We start from the raw sequence: 19,419 nt of genomic DNA on the forward strand, positions 1-19,419 counted from the left end.
CTGACAGGATTATGCAAACAAAGTCATGTTAAACAAATGTGGCGGCTTACATGAGCAAAAACAATGGAAAGAATCCGAGAGAGGAGTGAGAAGCAACATAATCTGCAGCTTAATCGACTGATCTATCTTCCAAACCCCTTACAGTATTTTAACCTTAACCAAAACGCTTTTCCAAGAAGAAGTTAACAGGCTAACGGGCAATGCTAACTGCGGGCTAGCGCCACTTAAACAGTATACAGCTGAGTTTGAAGTAAAAAAAAATATCTCCATTGTTTAATTGGACGCACAATATCCCTCTCTCTGTTTGTCTTTTCTGTCTGCGTAGTATTTACTCTCACGGACAATTAATGAGTAAAAAAAAACGCAACATGCTACGATACCTGCAGTGGCGCGTATGGCCTCTAGGGGCATGAGTTGCTTAGCACTGCTTTAACAGTAAAATGAGTAAAGAGAGCAAACCTAAGTACAAACAAAAAGGACTGTAAAAACCTACTGAAATAAAAGGTCAATAATTTCTTCCAACTACATAATTTATCTATTTCACTGTTTCTTTATTCACCGTATTCAGCCCCGCCCACTCTTGCCGTGCAAACATTTACGCTCAGTCTAAGCACTTCCGGTAAGAAGGGACTTAGCAGAGAGTGACGAAACTAAAATGAGACTGAACGCGAAAAAGGATATGCATTTGCCTGGCCTCATGCTGATCACAGAACAGCATGACAAACTGACCTCACATTATTTTTAGCAATATTTTTGTGTGCTTTCATGTTGTGGGATAGCATTGATGGTTTGGCTGTGAGGATCTGTAAATAACCGAAGCCGAACAATATCTACCCAGCGGTTTGTCAGAAATGCCACATGTTACATCAATATCAGCAAAAGTTAGACCTGCAGTTTAGTCCTGAACACCGCGACCCCCTGAATAAGGTGAATACAATCAAGAAAAATGTTTAAAGCAAATGAACACAAAAGGAAAATCAAGCCATCATTCAGATCTCCACAGCGTTTACGCTTGAGTCATGGCGCCAGTGTGTGCATGTTTCTTCCATACACAGCCCCACCATGATCCCTGCATGCGAGTCTGCTGCAACCATTGCACTGTGGTTAGCGAGTGCGGTTAGCAGGCGTTAGCGTTGATGAAAGGCTGTTGTCATCAGCTCTATGGAAGTGTGAGCAGCGTGGCTCCCGGAGGATTCAGCGACAGGCTTTTCTTTTGTACAACACTGAATGAAAGGGTACAGTGCATTAATCTAACCCTGCTTTGGGGAGACAAAGGAAAGGGTGTAACAATAGGGCACAATCTGAAACATGGACGCTCACGTATCGTCAGATGTTATGGCATTTTTACAGGGCAAGGCGAGCACCTGCAGGAGTGTGGGCATGAGAGAATCCGGGAATAGCAGTGGGACAATAGGGACAAAGGCAAGAAAAGTCATAATATTGAGTATAAACCAGACATACGGACTGAGACTGTGCGACTACATTTATAAACACATCCGTTTCAAGGACTATGCAAATAACTGCACGCATATTCCCTCTCGAGCCACGCCCCAATCCTTCTGCGTCTGTGTTCATGACCTTTTCTCAACTCGTCGGCTATTGGTAAACAGCAATGTCCACTTAAAACAGCAGGATGAGCCATAAGTCAATTCCTTTCAATTGTTTGTATATCTTCCTAATTGTGATTCATCCTGCCAGACATTAGTTCCATTTTTATTGGGCAAGTCAATGTGTTTGGTCGAGCTTAATCTCAGCTACTATCTTTAACAAACTAAACGAAACCTTAATTTAACTTGACTTTATTGTTGCCCATGGGAAAAGACTGGGTAATGGAATCGTAAGGCTCAAACACACATTCAATTAGGCGCCACAATCAAAACGAGTTAAAACGGCACATGCTGCAACATTAGCAAGAAATTAAAGAAGCCTTGTGAGTCGCTGGAATCGCTAAGGCGGTTAGAGGCAAATGTGAGTGATGTTGCTTTTCATTTACTAGCTGCTGAAGTGATCGAGCTGGTTGAGCTTTGGTCAAGGTTTTTCCAAAGAACGTAGTGAGATGTGCCGGAGCATGTCACAGCAGCCACATCCTCCCTCCGCTGCATGTCTTCTATTTACACAGCACGTTCTGACATTGTCACACGTGAAAGTGAATCCATGTTTGAGCCGCAGCCGAATGAGGGACTGGTGATCACATGACTAACACACCGTGCCCTGTTCGCATCCCACTCCTGAGAGATTGCCCCAGCAAACAGACACGGCTCCATTTTCACCCCTCGCACGGTTCCCTGCAATTCTTCGACAAATTACAAGTGTGATACCAGAGCATGTTCATGTCATAGGGAGGTCTGGGAGTCTTCGATTATGGACATTGGAGGACGGTGCGCCAGTGTGAATCGCTGAAAGAGAGTGGGCATGGCTTCTGCTGCATTATTAGTGTCCAGATTTAGCTCCACTCACAAAACATGAGGGAAAAAAACACGCAAACAAAAACAACACAGAATGCCATTTATTGTGAAATGCCCTGGTTTTGAAATAATGGTCTTATTCAAAAATAATAATAATTCTTGGCTGCTTCTGGGTTGCAATAGTGAACTGTCAAACCCTGCTCACTCATCGGTAGGAGATATGGTCCATGATACAGTATTTTTGTCATTATTTTCATACAAACAAAATCTGATTTCAATTTTTCCCATATGTTCTCTATGTATTGGCTTTAAGAGGCAACTAAAACCAAGCAATCTCCATCTGCTGGAATTTCCCTCTTCATTTTGATCAGTTTGTCTCTTACTCAAAGCATGATGAGACTGACCTCCTATACTCGAACAGAGATTTCCTCCAGTTTGGCTTTACCCAAATCGAAAGCTTCTTGAAAAAAGCGTCCAAATAGTGACAAAAACAAGGATGAAAACGCAACAAAACAAATTATTTTAAAAGCGACAACAAATAAATCAAAATCGTGACAAAAAAGCACCAGAAGTGACAAAAAAATTCTAAAAAAAGTGTCAAATAAAGGATCAAAAAAGCGCAAAAAAAAAAAATTGTCAAAAGATTATCAAAAAAAGGTAAAAAAACAACAACAACAACAATACAGACAACACAGCAACAACAAGAGTAAAAGTTGTAGATCAGTTTTGTAGGTCTAATGGCGGGTCTACACTGTGTGATTTTGGCCGCCTACGACGTACGATTACTAGTGGTGAGAAAAATCTTCTGTCGTAGCTGAAAATCGCAGGTCTTAGGTCAGAGAGTGAGACAGGGACAAAGATTTAAAAAAGAACCTTAGTACGACCAAAGACGAGCTACGACCGACATCAGGCAGTGTCTGATATTTTGATCTCTGTCAGTGTCCCGTAAACACATCAGCACACACCACACGCCAACGGAGTCACAGGGAACAGAGGCCAGGCATGAACGGGTCTGACTCAGTTTACAGGACTTTCTTAGGACTTTTCTGTGGATATAAACCCCGCTAGCAAACAAACCTTCGATTGCAGCTACGACTGTCTCTTTGAAAACTTGTGGAGTGCAGCTCATGATTTTACCATCCCCAAGTCGTACAATGTGACATCGAAAAATCTAATAAAACAAAAATAAAATCGTACAGTGTACACCAGCCATTAGTTTTCAAATGTGGAGTTACACTGGCCTATAGGCTGTGAGCTCCACTCAGGAAGCTTTTAGATTTGGATAAAGCCGAACTGGGCAACATGTGCGTGATTAATGTTTATTGTTCCAAGTTGGTTGCTAACCAAAGGGCTCAAATCACAATTTGTTTTTTTTCATCATCCTGTTGCCCAGCCCTGAGTCACAACAGCCACTTTTATAGCTGAACAACCTCTTGCACCATTGTTGCCACTATCATTTTGTAAGCAGTTGTCATGCGGAGAGTGTCCTCAATACCGTCAGAATTTGAGAACAGGAAAGAACAAATTGTTGTCTGGTTATCCACTGGTGAAGAAATGAAATGAAGGTGATGAAATGCGAGGACCATTGTCATTTTTCATTCAAAAGCAAATATTCAATCTCTCGAATGGTGAAAAGTTGAGCTCATAAATGCAATGCTTTTAAAACTCCATCAAACTCCGTACTTTGACACAATCCTGGGACTGGTGCATGACACAGATCACAGGTACAGCAGGTCGATGTGCTTTTGGATATTTAGATGTCTCCTAAACAACATCTATTGGGAAGAGTGGTGAAACAGCATGGTGAGCGTGAGCTGGCCCTGCAGATCTGTGGGCTGTGTTAATACTGTCAGGACTGAGATGGAGCCCGCAGCCTGTGGGCAGTCACCCGGATCATATTAGCCGAGGAGTTGTACTCAGAATCAATTCCAACATGCTTTCGCTCTCCCCCAACCACAGCTGCCTGACTGCCTTCCTGCTCGCAAATAATACGTGCCAAGGCAAGCATGTGGTCAATCAAAATCTATGATCCAATCTGAATACCTAATAGAAGCCTGTCATATGATTAATTGCATTGATTAAGCTCTGCGAGTATTAATAGGGTTTACTCACACATCCGTTTCTCTCTCTCTAATGCGACACTGGAGAAATAGTGGACCGAATCAGTTACTGACAGGGTGACTCTCAAAGTTAAGCTACAATTGATATCCATTGAAAAACCATTGAAAAAAATAATAGTATTTTCTTGGCCTTAGATCGAGCTTATTGTTTTTGAGTTTGAACACGGGCATGACTTTCTCAAGAAAAGAATATGAGACAAACACACCTAGATACAGTTTGATTCAGCGTGAATGATTGAAAGCCAGGTTGCACTTTAAGCTCTCAGTCATCCAGGCGCTTTCCAATTCCATCACACAACACATGTAAATTTAGTTTGAGTCTTTTGATGAAAATATAGTTTACAAATTCTCTTCAATTTTAGTCTTGTTTTAATCGAGTAAAATGACTTTGCATTTATAATATTTATCATAATCATGTTTAATCGAGGTCCTCGCCTTCATGGAGCTTCTCCCACATGAACAAAGCACAGAGATGTTCCTTATTTTAATATTTAAATGACATGAGGCTCTTTCAGGCTGTCATTGGAGGTTTGGAAGATTTTAGTCTCTTCTTTTCATGTTTATAAGTCGATACATTTTCTGCAAAAATATGACTTTGACTAAAATTATGACTAAATATTTTAGTCGATGAAATTAACACTGCAGCACAGGGTGACAGTTGGTGAAGAGAGAAGAGAGTATGTGCAGCAGCTTTAACCACTAGGCTAACTGCACAGAGCTGTCGTAGAGCAGTGCATTATTACACTATTGCTAAACTGTATTTTGTCCAATTCATTTCTTATATTCTTTGCAACATTTCTTCTCTATTCTATTACCAGGCATGTACACGCTTTTACATTCATTGACAACTATCAGAATTTCACCAAAATTCATCACATGATCCATGTTTTTTAATAGTAGGAAGAAACTGGGCTAGTCAAAGATTTACGAGACGCCAAGAAGTGCAAACTACTCTGCCTCTATGTACCGTATTCAAAACAATGTTAACAGTTTCATCGCTAGAAATGATATGGATGTACATTTTTTCATTAATTATTAATAAACCAGGTTGTTGCTTCTGTACACCCATTTGTTGCGGTTATATTCTCCCGTATAGCGACAGCATCTATGACTTGTGGTTTCATAAACACATGAGACACAACAGCTCCTCGTAGCGTCGCTCCTTCAGCAGCTACATATGTTTGCGAACACTTGTGCACTATGATGCAACGCAGCTGCTCCTCTTTGTGAAAAACTGGGACTGTAACAGCACCTCTGAGATGTGGCGAGTTTAAGGCTGCAGTGCATAATGAATATGGTCATTATATCACTGGTTATGAGCGCGGTTGGTGTGGGGGTAGTTGAAGTATTGTAGTATACAAATGGTTTTATGTGTATTTACTGTGTGTCTGCCACTGAATGTGGTTTTATTCACAAACGCACGCCTGCTGCTTGTGTTTAGTTTTAAGCTGCTTTTTGACATCTGGTTAAAGGACTATACTTAAAATAAGTATAAGCGAACACTGTCAAATATTCCACCAAATCCTGTCCTTTGGTTCATCCCCAGACAGCGGGGAACTGAGCGGTGGCTTATGGGATAGCTCTTTATGGCTGGTGGGGAACCTCCTGTGGTCCTTATGCTAAAGGAGCTATGAGAGGAAGCATACAGGCTCCTTTTCCTACTTCCTTCTTCACTGACAGGACGATTCATGGCAAACGGTGATGCACATCCGCTTTTGGCTAAAGGAGCAATGACCCTTTTGATGTATTCTCAACATGCCTGTGCTTGATCAACAAAGAACAACTGCAAAAATGTAAAAAGAGAGTCTGTGTTAAGAAAAGTGTGCAAAGAGAAATGCCTTTTAATCAGACTCTGGTCTCTGGGCCTAAATAGACGCATTGACAACCCTGGGCATTGCTAATTGTTGTCTTTAATTAGCAACGCTCCGGGCTGTCAATCGACAAAGGCACTTAATGCCAAAGTTTTGTGGAGGAAGTTGAAATGAAATCAATCGGGTTTTTTTTCCTACTCATATCAAGAGCTGTATAAAGGTTGAGTGGCACAATGGAGACAGCCCTTACCCCTCAAAACTGTTCTGGACCACGCATCATTAAAATACAGTTAAGGACCAGTGCTATGTCTGATTTTCTTTTATATATATATATATACATTAAAAAAAAAAACATTTTATCTCACAATCAGTGCATCATTCTTCATCGCTTGGGAACAGTTCAGAGACTTTTGGAAATGTGTGCCAAACAAAACAGCTATTTTTCTGCCAGCTCTTGGCGCAAAAAGATGCAGGCGTATTCTCTCATAGTGACAGCTTGTGGGAATGCACATTGTAATAAAGCAATTTCCTGTATGCAAATATCCTGTTTACACATCCCTGCTCCAGTCATTGTCACTTGACAGATTGCCCGAATACAGGGAAAGCAGCTATACAATGAAAAATGAGAATAGTAAGACTTCAATAAAAAAAAATCTATTGTGGCCCGCTCGGGTCCAGACATGCTTAAAACTGATGTCACAGGGAGGATCTTGAGTCTCGGTCGTTCGCTTGCACACAAATACAAATTATACAAAGATCACGGCTACTTTTCACAATGCCTGATAACCGCTGGCAGATGGAGGAGCCACACCGTACCTCCTCCTTGATATAATGAGAAAGAATGATAGAATGTGGAGAGATGAAGTATTGGAAGAATGGCAGAGAAAAAAAATGTTGCAAGCGGGAGCGAGAAAAAGGGAGAAGTGGAGAAAATGGAAAATTCAGCTTATTGAAAGGAGGCAGCAAGGATCCAGCGCTGTGAATGGCCCTCCATGTTTTTATGTGGTATTTTCGGTGAACCTAACTGGCTGTCTGACTTGAGGCGCGAGGATGATGCTGATGGGATGTCCTGAAAGCACTGGAGCAAACCCCCCCGAGCTAATTCACACACTGATTCAGAACATTTGGAGCAGGGGAAGTTGAAGGCTGGAGCCATCATCAATCAGCAGCTCTTCAAAAATGATTCAAGCTATAGTGCAGAACATGCTATAATAATGCTCCATACATGATTCTCATAAAAAGACTAAAGGTTAGTTTATAAATGAACATAACTTGGCCATTGTTAACCCTATTTTATATACTGGAGGCAGCACGTGCTCTCAGGAATACATTTATATCACAACATGTCAGCGCTCCTATATTACAACTTTACTATATTAGTGAGCAAACAAAAGGTATCTTTGGTTCAAATTCTGAATTTTGATGAGTTAAGGCCGACACACACTGAGAAGCTTTAGCAAAACAGCCGCCTCCGTTATTTTCAATGAGAAAACCCTACACCGAGGGGCCTGGGGAGCGCGGCGACACCCGCCCCCCGGCACGATTCAGATGTAATGTATTCAGATGTGGCACGGCAGAGCAAAACACAGCCTTTTGCATTTCTGCAGTGAACACAGACAGGTCTCTAGTCAGTGACAGACAGGGGGACTGCTACAAACTTTCTTGAGAGGGACAAGAAGTGCAGTAACAAAAGGGAAAGTGTCTCCGAAACTCTTGCTTCAGCGCGTGCAGGTAGAATTCTGTCGGTCAACTTGGCGTGTAAAAAAAGAGCCACCACTGCCATGTTTGTGCTGTTTTGACCGGCGTGTCTTGTTTTCTCAATGAAAGACAAACCTTTCATATGTTTTTGTGTCATAATAGTAGCAGCATAAACCTTCTCTAATATGTGTTATGCTTCATTATATGATTTTTAACCACACCTCACCATAATGAATGCTAAAAGTTGAGCACATTCTGGAGGTCAGCTGAGGTAAAAACTAGCCGCCTCTTCAAAAGTGACCCTGAAAGTGAATGTTACTCTTATGCAGCCACTTTGTCTATAATGGGATTAATATCGTTGGCCTCCCACATGTGCGCACAAAGCACTGATACACTGGCCCTGACACGGGGGTCAAAGGGCTCATGACAGCAGCGCTCTGTGATGAGGAAAAGCTATTTGCCTGGCATCGCCGTGTCTGCAGCGTTAGCCTCTGGAACGACCCGCAGTTTAATCAAAAGAATGAGCTCATTAACATTTTATGAATAATAGTTGTTAATGGCCCACCACTCGAGTTATGGTAAAAAAAAAAGAAAGGTCATATTCTAAAATGGCTCTCTAGCTTTTTGATTCACTGGCTTCTGTTTTGTTTTTTTTTAAGTTAGATTTGCTTCCATGTTACTGCTATTAAGTACAGATATACAGAAGCTTGCACTCTGTAGCAATGAGGAGTGTCCCATGATAGAAAAGGGAACGTTTATCTCGGCTGTGTGTGATTGGTCGATTCAGCCCCCTATTCCACTCCTCCCCTATGCAGTCGCCCCACACACAAAGGTTCAACAGTATAAGTCAAAATCACTTTAAAAACTCCCATAGTACAAAACAAACAAACGTACATAAACCACATCATTTTAATTTCAAGATTTATCCAAAATTTTATAAAGTTACATAGGCTTTATGCCATAATAAGTGTTTAGTATTTTCTATCTCCTAATATTAAGGCTTTTGTGTCACTGATCATCATAGCACATATATATTTTTATGTTGTTGTTTTTTCAATAAAGTTGATGGAGATTTTGAATGGCATTTTTACTTGGGGCCATCTATACAGGGAGGGATTTTTACGCAACCAGCCCAGGGTTAAAAGCGGGCAGGACTGTGGAGCTCCATTAAGACAGAGTTGTCACTGACCCGGGTCAGTAAGCCAAGATGACACAGGATAATACACCGCCTGACCACAAATAAAAACTCGCCACAAAAAAGGTCACACGCTTTAATATTTCATTGGACTGCCTTTAGCTTTAGCCAGGCACTCAGATCTTGTATTAGGGCAGGGCGATATGGTCTAAAATCTCTATCACGATATAAAAAGAAATGTAATGCTAACGTTATAATTGACGATATAATTGACAGTGGACAAATTACTTCAAAAGTCCAGCCTTACGCCGATTTGGAAGATTAATGTAAAGCACCATACTAATTTTCTCGCAAATACGATCTACTCAAGCTAGCTTTACATCCTTCATTTCATTTTACTTTTTAAGCACCTGACCCTGTCTCCACATATATATCGTGTCCACAACAATATATAAAATTACATTGCGATAACAATGTGCGATACGATATGGCCCACCCCTATCGTGTATGGATGATGTAAGAGTGTAACTATGGCACAAAGCCTTCTCCAGAACATCTCAAGTGGGTTAAGATCTGGCCAATTAATGTGAAAGCAATGTCTTCTATTGTCTGGACCACTCTTCCATAATGTGAGCCCGATAAATCCTGGCATAGTCATCTTGAAAAATGCCTGTGCCATAAGGGAAGAAGGAATAACCTGGTCATTAAAGATGCTCAGATGGTCAGCTAAACCTAAATCAGTCACCCATTCACACTCTCATTCATACGCCAGTGTACGCAGATACTGGACTGAGACCTGACCAACAGCAGCAACCTCAGATCACACTTAAATCCAGGGGGCGACTTGTTGTTTGGTCAGGCAGTGTAGATTACTTTTACATGCTGTGCTATGAGTGAACAATTACTTTTCTTTGAGTAAAAGGCCATTGCAAGTCGTTTAAAAGTAACATTACGTAAACTTTTATGATCACACTGACAAGCCCATTGCCTATTGTTTTGTCCTGCCACAGTTTCTATCAGAGCTTGTATATGCTGCATTTATCCGGCGGGCCGACAGCACTTGTAAATGCTCGAAGTGATAACTGGAGAACAACAACAGCCCCGGATTCTCATCTCGGAGCACTAATATGATGAGACGGGCGCTGGGTGCACGGGGGCAGCCAATATAATTACGATCTCTCCCTCCACAAAATGTAATCTTTCAGGGAAGAGCCAGATGACTAGGACGGTGGCGGCGCAGGGGGAACAAAACACTCTCCATCTGGGAGCGGTGCAGATGAAGGCCTAAGAGCCGCATATTCCATTGGGGAGGCCGGGGGAGAGAGGGAAAATGGGAGGTAATGCTAGTCTGTCGAAAGCCAAGCCGGCCGCTTTCAGCATCCCAAGCTATTCAACGCAATCCTCCGTGGAGCCCCCATCACAGTCCGGACACCGAGAGAGAAAAAAAAAAGAAAAAAAAAAAAAAAAGATGATGGCATGGGAGAGGGGAGGGAATTGAATGCGGCGCTGAAAGAGAGAGACGGCATGGCAAAGTGGGAGTACAAAGATAATAGCTGTTTGTTTATTTCGCATACTGAATCGAAGGCACCGGGGATGAGGCGGTTGCTATGCATGCCTGGATTTCTGTTGTGCACCGTTAAGACGCCATTATTACAGTCAATCAAATCTAACATCAGAATATTATCAATTATGTAAAATATCAGCCCGCTGCTTCCCTAACAAGTCCTAATCCTATTAAAAGCATCTGCAGAGACTTGTTGTTGCAAACGTGGTAATCTCCCAAATGGCCATTGGTGGTGCATTCAAATTCTTAAACATTTCTAGGTGCCACCCAACCCTGACAAGCTTTTTTCCATTCTGGCGCTTCAGGAGCGAGCTATCTCCTGCTGCAGATGTTTCCCGCGTGCAAGCGATGAGCTGCAGTGCCCTGAGCAGATGGGCACGCGCTATAATAAAGTGTATGAATGAGGGCTTCACACAACGGGCCATTAATCATTAAAGCTTTATTTTAGTATCTCTTATTATTGGAACAAGTTGTCCAGGGACAGGTTTCTGAAGGAAGTTAGGTGGGCTGTGTTGTTAAAAGAATGGAAGAAATCGCACTACTCGTCAAGGCTGTTTTCCTCAAAGTGGGCATTCTTTTGGGTATGCCACATTAATGTTTTACATGTTATCAGTTGGAAGAGTGTTTACAAATGGAAAAGAAGAGATGGTCAGATACATTTCTGGTCATCGTGTGAATGAACTGAAATACTTTATATTGAATACGACATTAAACAATGGTTAAATCTACTAAAAAAAAGTTGTGTTTGTTCTATCAATATTCTGAGTATTTGGAGGCAGATCCCATTACCTTTGTTAACCTCTTAACCCCCGCCTGAACCGGCTATACCCAAATCGAATAGCTTCTTGAAAAAAAGTGTCAAAAAAATGACAAAAATGAGGATGAAAATGTAACAAAAGATTGCCAAAACGCAGTGATAAAGTGAGAAAACTGTGATGAAAAAGTGAAAAGAATGTGACAAAATGCAACAAAAAAAGCCAAAAGAGAGGAAAGCGACAAAAAAGTGACAAAAACAACAACAAAAGAGCAACAAACAAATTGGCAAAATGTAGCAAAAATCAACGCAAAAAATGTCAAAAAATGGGAGGGAAGGTCTTAGCTTTCAAATGAGGCGTTACACTGCAACTGGAGAAAATGCACTTTGTTAAGGCGGGGGTTAAGAGGTTAATAATGCCAGCAGATCGATAATCTTGTGGAAATATTCTCACTAGGTTTATTTTTCAGTCCATAAGGTAAATGTGTGAGTTACACAGGGTAATTTTCCTCAATAGTCCGAGCGTTGGATTGAAGAAAAAGAACTAACCGAGCGGTGGATTAAGCTTTCACCCACTGACCATAGAGCAATAATACTAATACTTTACATCCTGTACTCTCTACTCAGGAATGGCATCAACTACTTACTTGAATGAAAAGTTAATATCAAAATGAGCACTTCCAATTTTGATGTTTGCTGCTTGTCAGCTACAGCGAAGCGTGTATTACAACATGACACGACTCGAAAAACAACGGCCATACCTTGAAAAACGACAGCCATTTTCTTCTTGTAGATGTTGAAGTCTGTCTCCAGGAAGACGCAGAATATGACCCGTGTAATCTGCGGAGGAAAAAAAACACACACGGGAAAGCAATTAGCTCAACATCCTGGTTCATAAAAGGTCTCAATCAGGGGAAGGACATGGAAGAATAAAAGGCCAGGACAAGTAAACATCTGATGACAAGAGCGCACACGAGCGGGAAATAATCAAAGTCATTCCGAAAATCTAATTAGTCAGCCACCCATTCATGGCCACCCGCCATCGTCCCTGCTTTTATCATGTTACTGCACATTACATCAGAATCAGCATCAGGGAGACACGGTGAGTGCACTGGGGAGACTCGTACCGCAGTGTTTAAGAGAGCATGGGCAGATGAGCAAATAGAAATAAAATAAATTACAAACAAAATCAGTCTTTGTGGATATTTGCAGTTTCCCACAAGGAGACCATGGTGGCTCCCCATTGTCTCATTTCTCTTCCCTCCCCCCCCACAGTCAAACAAGCTGCAAAATAAAATGATATGACTAATGGTACTTTTGTTTCTGCCATGATTATAAACACAATGAAACACAACAAGTAACAGCTTTACTCAAAACATATTAAAATTAGGATCTTACACTGCACCAAAAATAACATTCGTTTGAAGACAATTCATGAAGCATTTGCTTACAATGTGCAAACTGCTTTAAAGGGATATTTCAGGATTTTTGACATAGGGCCTCATTTCCTAGTTATCCAGAGTGTTGCTGGTACCTGGAGTTTCGTGGCGCTAGGCTAATGCAAGGCTAGCACATTTCTACGGTATCAGCTAGCCTGCATTAAAAACAGTCTTACGCACTCCACAGAGCACCTGAAGCAAATCACTTATAACGCCAGACTAACCATATAAATGTCTGTGTCGATAGAATAATTTGTGGAATATAACAGACCTTGCATCACATGAATGATCGCATTTTGAGGGACTATTTTCTAGCACATCACTCCGCCGCTGCGTAGCTTATACAAACACGAAGCTGATGCTGCTCAAACATAAGTTATTTTAAAGGCAAAATGGTTAAAATTATTCTATCGACACAGACATTTATATGGTTAGTCTGGCGTTATAAGTGATTTGCCTCAGGTGCACTGTGCAGTGTGTAAGACTGTTTTTAATGCAGGCTAGCTGACATAGAAATGCGCTAGCCTTGCATTAGCCTAGCGCCACGAAACTCTTCAAACATAAGAACTGCATGAATTACAAACAAAAAATATATCCAGGTACCAGCAACACTCTGGATAACTAGGAAATGGGGCCCTGTCAAAAATCCTGAAATATCCCTTTAAGTACTTGGGTAAAAGGTAACAAGCACTTAGAAGGTCCCAGGTTCCATTACCACCTGTTTTTTTGCAGTTTGTTCTCCCCGTGTCTAGGTACTCCGGTTTCCCCTACCACTAAAAACATGTACAGTAGGACAGAATGAGTGTAGTGTAAGTGAGTGGCAGCGACAATAGTAGGCTCACCACCGAGTATGGCGTGAATGAATATTGACTACAGTGTAGCGCTTTGAGAAACTTGTAACACAGGCTTGTAAAGCGCAATACAAGTGTAAGCCATTATCATTATTATAGTTCAAAGGGTGTGAACTTGTTTTACACCATTTAACCAATTTAACAATCCACAAACATAGACCTATTAAATAACAACTTAAAATTGTTTTCACTCAAAATATAAAAGAAACCACATGAAAATATACGAAATACTAATTTAGTTTAGTTTATTTGAGCAGTAAACATTCTGCAAGAGCTTATAAGCACCCATCCCCAAAATCAATACAATGAAAATTCTCATTTCACAAGGAATATAGTCGAACAGCAAAAAAGCAACAAAACAAAAAAAATTATATACACCTGCAGTTTCTGATCATGGCTGAAATTTTTGACCAATTGAATAAATTGAATAAAGACATTTACAGATAATAATAACAAGACCAAAAGCATTTATTTTGTGCTTCACAGAACTAACAAAAGTGTGTGAACAGATATTTTGTGCAAAAAGCCACACACCCTCGCTGTGATAATGTGCTTAAAAGGAGTCAGACTACTCTGACTGACTGCAGAGAAAGAGGTCACCTCTGCACTCTGCTCTGTACAGCTGTGCATTACTCATACTCACACAGAACAGATAATCGCTTCACTGAATAATGGCAATTTTACACAACAGCGTAATGGTAGCTGTTCGCCTCATTCTCCCAGTGCAGGACAGTGATGTTATGGGCCCATTCCTGACCCCTTCAAACGCAAGGACCCCATTCAAAGACTTCCCTCCTGCTGCTTTCACGCACTTTTATTTATTAATACTTTATGAGCTGTTCTTTGCTATAAATGCTAGCAGTGAATACCCAGAATGTGGCATATCATTTCGCCTCTTTGTTCATGTAATATGGACTCACTTTCTCCACCCTTTGCCCCGACACACCATAAAGAATAGCCAAGCATCCTTTGAAGTAGTGGATTCGCTGACAAACAGATAGAGCCAAGATTGTGGATATACCGCTGAGCAGTGAAGGCCACAGGACGCTACAGCTCCCCAGGAATCCCCATTACTCTTTTATGACTGGGTTCAAGCCCACTCTGGACTATGGAGCATGATGAATCAGAAATTACGCTTTGAATAAAACTCAGTGGATGGGCAGGAAAGTCTGCGCGCTCTCATATACCCCATTGATTACATTTCTATTATATGTACAACGGGAAAATTGAGAAATATCGCACTCAGGCTCGACTACAGGGTTAAACCAAATTGAAACTCTCACAGTAGCTGTACGTAAACGCATCTCCGACTCTTTCTCTCAGTCAATCTCTTCCCTTAGTTCATATTCTGCACAAAAGCTCAGCAGTGCTTTTGTTTGGCAGATCAGAAAGCCCTGGTATGGCCTTTGACAGTCGTGAGCAACACCACGATGCCAAAGGAAACCAGAAATGCCAAAGCCACGAATTGACATTCTCTCTGTATCCAAACTTGAACCCTTGAATAAAACAAACAGCACAAGGCAATCTGTGAAGTTTCTCTTGGAAAAAAGGAAGCGCCAGTAGCTGCTTCTTTAGAGTTGGTAACCATATGCAATAACCCAAAACGGTTGGCAAGATATTAAAATAACAAACTGGGTTGCACTTGCTTCATCTACAGTCTTTATACTGGGTTAAGGTTAGAGTTAGGGTTATGACTTATCGGTTTTCTTGGACATTTTATTTCGATCACTGTTTAGTTTAGTGCAGCCCTGAGAGGCAACTCCTGTTGTGTTACTGGACTACAGAAAAACAACTTTATTGATTAATCGTAATTGTACCACACTATACCAAATTATTATACTATTAAGTCCCATGCCATTTCCACCCATATTCCAGCGCTGTAAAGTAAAGTACTAAAAAGAGATGCCTTTACCTCTTACCTTAACCGAGCACATTTTCTTCAGTTTTACCCCAATCTCGACTTACAGCCTATAGGACAGAGTAACTCCTCATTTGAAAAACGTGACAAAAATGCAACAAAAAAGGATGAAAATGTGGCAATCATAACGAGGATGAAGCTTAGAATGAGTTCTGTCGGTTTTAGTTATACTGGCCTACAGGCTGTACGTTCCAGTCGAGAAGCTTTTACATTTGGGTAAGCCCGAACCGGAGAAAAGGCTCTTGGTTAAAGGAACAGGCCACCGTTTTTCCATACTGAAATATGTTCTTACCTGAGCTTAGACAAGTTGATACGTACCTATCTGGTCTTTGTGCGTGCGCTTAGTCATGCAGACCAAGACCAAAGATGTTGTTAGCATTTGGCCTCTCCCAGTGTAATAGCTCCAGACGGGGGTGAAGTTGGAAGCTACCACGCTCTACCACGGGCACGCACAAAGACCAGACAGGTACATATCAACTCGTCTAAGCTCAGGTAAGAACATATCTCAGTATGGAAAAATGGTGGCCTGTTCCTTTAAGGCGGGGGTTAAGAGGTTAGGAAAAGTCAAAAGTAAAGTATAACCTAACAACCTAAGTGGTTTCAGGCTTTCTTGAGGCATACTGCCATTGAACACTTGGGCAATGTGTATGCAATTCAATTATGGAGGACAGACAGGCTAAAAAATGAATGAAAAATGCAAAAATGTATTAAATTAATTTTACAATTGTATAATGGTGTCGTAATTAGCGTCTCGGTGTGGATTTTTGCCTCCAGCTTTTATTGTTTATGCTGCACTATATCATATACAAAGCAACATACAGTTAACAGCACTTTTATTGGCCGCTGAGAGTAATGAATTTGTGCTTGCATTTGAATGTAGGTCACTTCCCCAAAAAGAAGACCAGCTGGGGGCTCTTTGTGCAGCGGTGTGAACATGGCCTCAATAATAATGCCTCTTTGCAAGTGTGAATAACGATTTAAATGAAAACAACTAACTTTTATCCTCTTTGAAGTAAAGGTGGGCTGCGGCGGTGTGTGAGTGCACGCCCGGCTTCCTACTGTACGTGTTGAGTGCGCACCCCGCAGCCATCAAGGTTGAAAAAGTTAATGGAAGACTAATTAGAAAGCTGGGATCACTGCGTGCAGGACTGTCTGGTCATTACTCATGGCTGATTGGGGGCCCTCTGCCAAAGGGTGAGTGCAATATGGTTTGGTCCCCTGGTCGCATCTGGAAAGGCTGGTCGTCTCATCAAAAACGTCTTCCGCACAGTGAGGTCTCCAGCTACTGAAATGGCCCTGTGAGTCATCCTCGTGAAATATATAATTGTAATGAGGGTAGTCAGTTGAAAGTACTTTTAAGATTTCTACGCAATGTAAAGATTTTATGTACAAGAAATGATCCAGCAGAGAACACACCCTTTATGTATTGCATAGAGACAAAAAAAAAAAAACAGACTGGAAATCAGGATATTTTAGTACTGGGGTAAAAGGTAGCGACTGCCACAAAAAACATGTACAATAGGCCAGAGTGAAAGAGAGTGTGTTGGTGGTGATGGTTGGAGCGGCTGTGTTTTACCACCACCGAGTAAGCCATTATCATTATCATATTATTATGATTATAATTAATAAACACAAAACAACAATGGCAGAAAGTTATAGAAATAGGAATAGGAGAGTCAAGGGTAAAGAATTTATGGTGGGCCTGTCATGATAATTACTGTATCGACTTATTGTTCAATAAATAACAGATCTATTTATTGTCTGTACATTTATTAGCATTTTCCCCGTGATGTTTTCTTGTAAAACAAATTGAGTTACATTATATTTCATGTTTGTTGCAGCTTGTGTGGTATATTAGGACATGATTATGAACTTTAAGAATTAGGTTTACTGTCATTTTTATACCTGAGAGTTGACAGTATCCAGCATCGTTAGAGTCAATAATATCGTTTATCGCGATACTCTGTCTCAATATATCGAACTTCAAATTTGTTATCGTGACAGGCCTAAATATAGCCTTCCGCTTCGATTGTTTTTAATAAAATAACGATGACCTTAAAGATATTATTTCTATCAATATCTGTAATGCAAAAGTGATTTGACGCAGGTTAACGTCTCATTTGTTTCGATTGACTCTGTTCATCTCGCTCTGGTTCGTTCTAAACCAAAGGCTGTTTGTTAATTGACACCGGGCTTTGAGATAATTAAAACACAAAGGCACTGGGTGACATTTTAACTCATCTGCACTGAACACATGGAAACAAAATCTGGGCACATAATTATCAGGTGTATGACAAGCGTGCGTGTGCATTCACTTGCATAATATAACTGTTGACTTGCACGTGGCTTCCCCCCCCTCCCAACTCTTTAAGGCATGTCATGGCCGTCCACCCGTCCCAATAATTACATCGGGGGACAGTGCCAGTGGAGCCCGATGTACAGCTGCAGCGCACACGCTTTTCACGACTCGCATTTCCTTCTTGATTCTGTCACAAACGATAACAGGAACAGGTTGCCATAGCATGTCCACCCCAGCTGGAGCAAAGGCCCATGGGAGACGCGTGCCTGTCGTTACCGCGAGGACGCCTGATTCCGAATGTTCCGCGCATGTTTCCAGATGGACAGCAGCGACGGGAGACTGATATACAATATTAACGTGGGCAGCAAAATTCATTCATTTCCTTTATTTGTTATTGCCGAAGGTCGGAGCGAGCAGACGTTATAGGCCCACACAGTCCCGGACGAGGAGTAATGAAATGAATACATCACGTAGCCGTATGCGGAATATTGTGTGTTGTTTTGTTTATGGACTGACATGACGTACTCCGCATGCGAGAGGCCAAATCACGCACTGATAGAACATGTCATTTTTCCAGGCAGATTGAATAAATCCAGCAAATTATTTTTGAGCCAGAAATATCAACCCATAAAATACAGGCTTCGAGCTGGATCATCAAAGCCATAATCAGCCAGCATCAGTCTTCTTTGTTGTCTGTGGCGCTGCCTTGGACAGAGGCTGCACTTTGAAGCAGGTGGAGCGTGTGCAGGGCTTATTACAGATGTAATTACACACACCTGCGCCTCTGACCGCTGCACAGACGACGGGAAAAACCTGAGTGTACAACAGACTGCAGACCACTGATGGTAAATAGTCCCACACAAAGAAACATGGCCGCATTATTAATAAACAGCTCCTCAGTAGCTTTGGCAGTGTGCGTCTTTAGCAGGAGGAGAGATTATGTGGTGACAGCAGCAGTCAGGCAGGTGAACCTGAGCTGCGTCTCCATTTGACTTTGATTGACCCTGTCTGCCAGAGGAGCGCTCCACCTGCAGCAGCAGCAGCCGCGGCAGCAGCAGCCGCGGCACGGGGAATTATAATTTCAAAGAAGTGCCCAGAAAAGGTTATCCCTTTGAACAAAACGTCTCCATCCATACATCAAAAGAGCATTCTGACACTGGGCTTTGAGACGGCACACTTACCTCCGAACACTGAGGGAAAACGCTGAATGCGCTTATTATTGCAGACATGGCAGATCTAGTGAGTATTAGGAGCCAACTGGATCTTGATTACAACAGTCCAACAGTCAATGGAGTGTTGTAAAGCAGACTGAGGATTTTGATGAATGTGTATGTACACAATCATGCCCAAGTGCTCAGTGCTGTGTGACTAAATAGCAGTGATTAAAGACGGGTAACCAGACTGGTTATTTCATCGCCTCATCAT

At 41.6% G+C, this 19,419-nt stretch overlaps 1 protein-coding gene across 1 annotated transcript in view; it reads right to left on the bottom strand.

Moving 5' to 3' along the window:
* Positions 1–19,419, bottom strand: part of macrod2 (mono-ADP ribosylhydrolase 2) — a 556,553-nt gene that overhangs the window by 50,416 nt on the left and 486,718 nt on the right. The window contains exon 9 of the mRNA XM_079559786.1: positions 12,249–12,327. Within this exon, the coding sequence (XP_079415912.1) occupies positions 12,249–12,327 (79 nt within the window). The remainder of the gene's footprint in view (positions 1–12,248; positions 12,328–19,419) is intronic.

Source organism: Gobius niger (assembly GCF_951799975.1).
Source record: "Gobius niger genome assembly, chromosome: 7".
NCBI classification, from domain to species: Eukaryota; Metazoa; Chordata; class Actinopteri; order Gobiiformes; family Gobiidae; genus Gobius; species Gobius niger.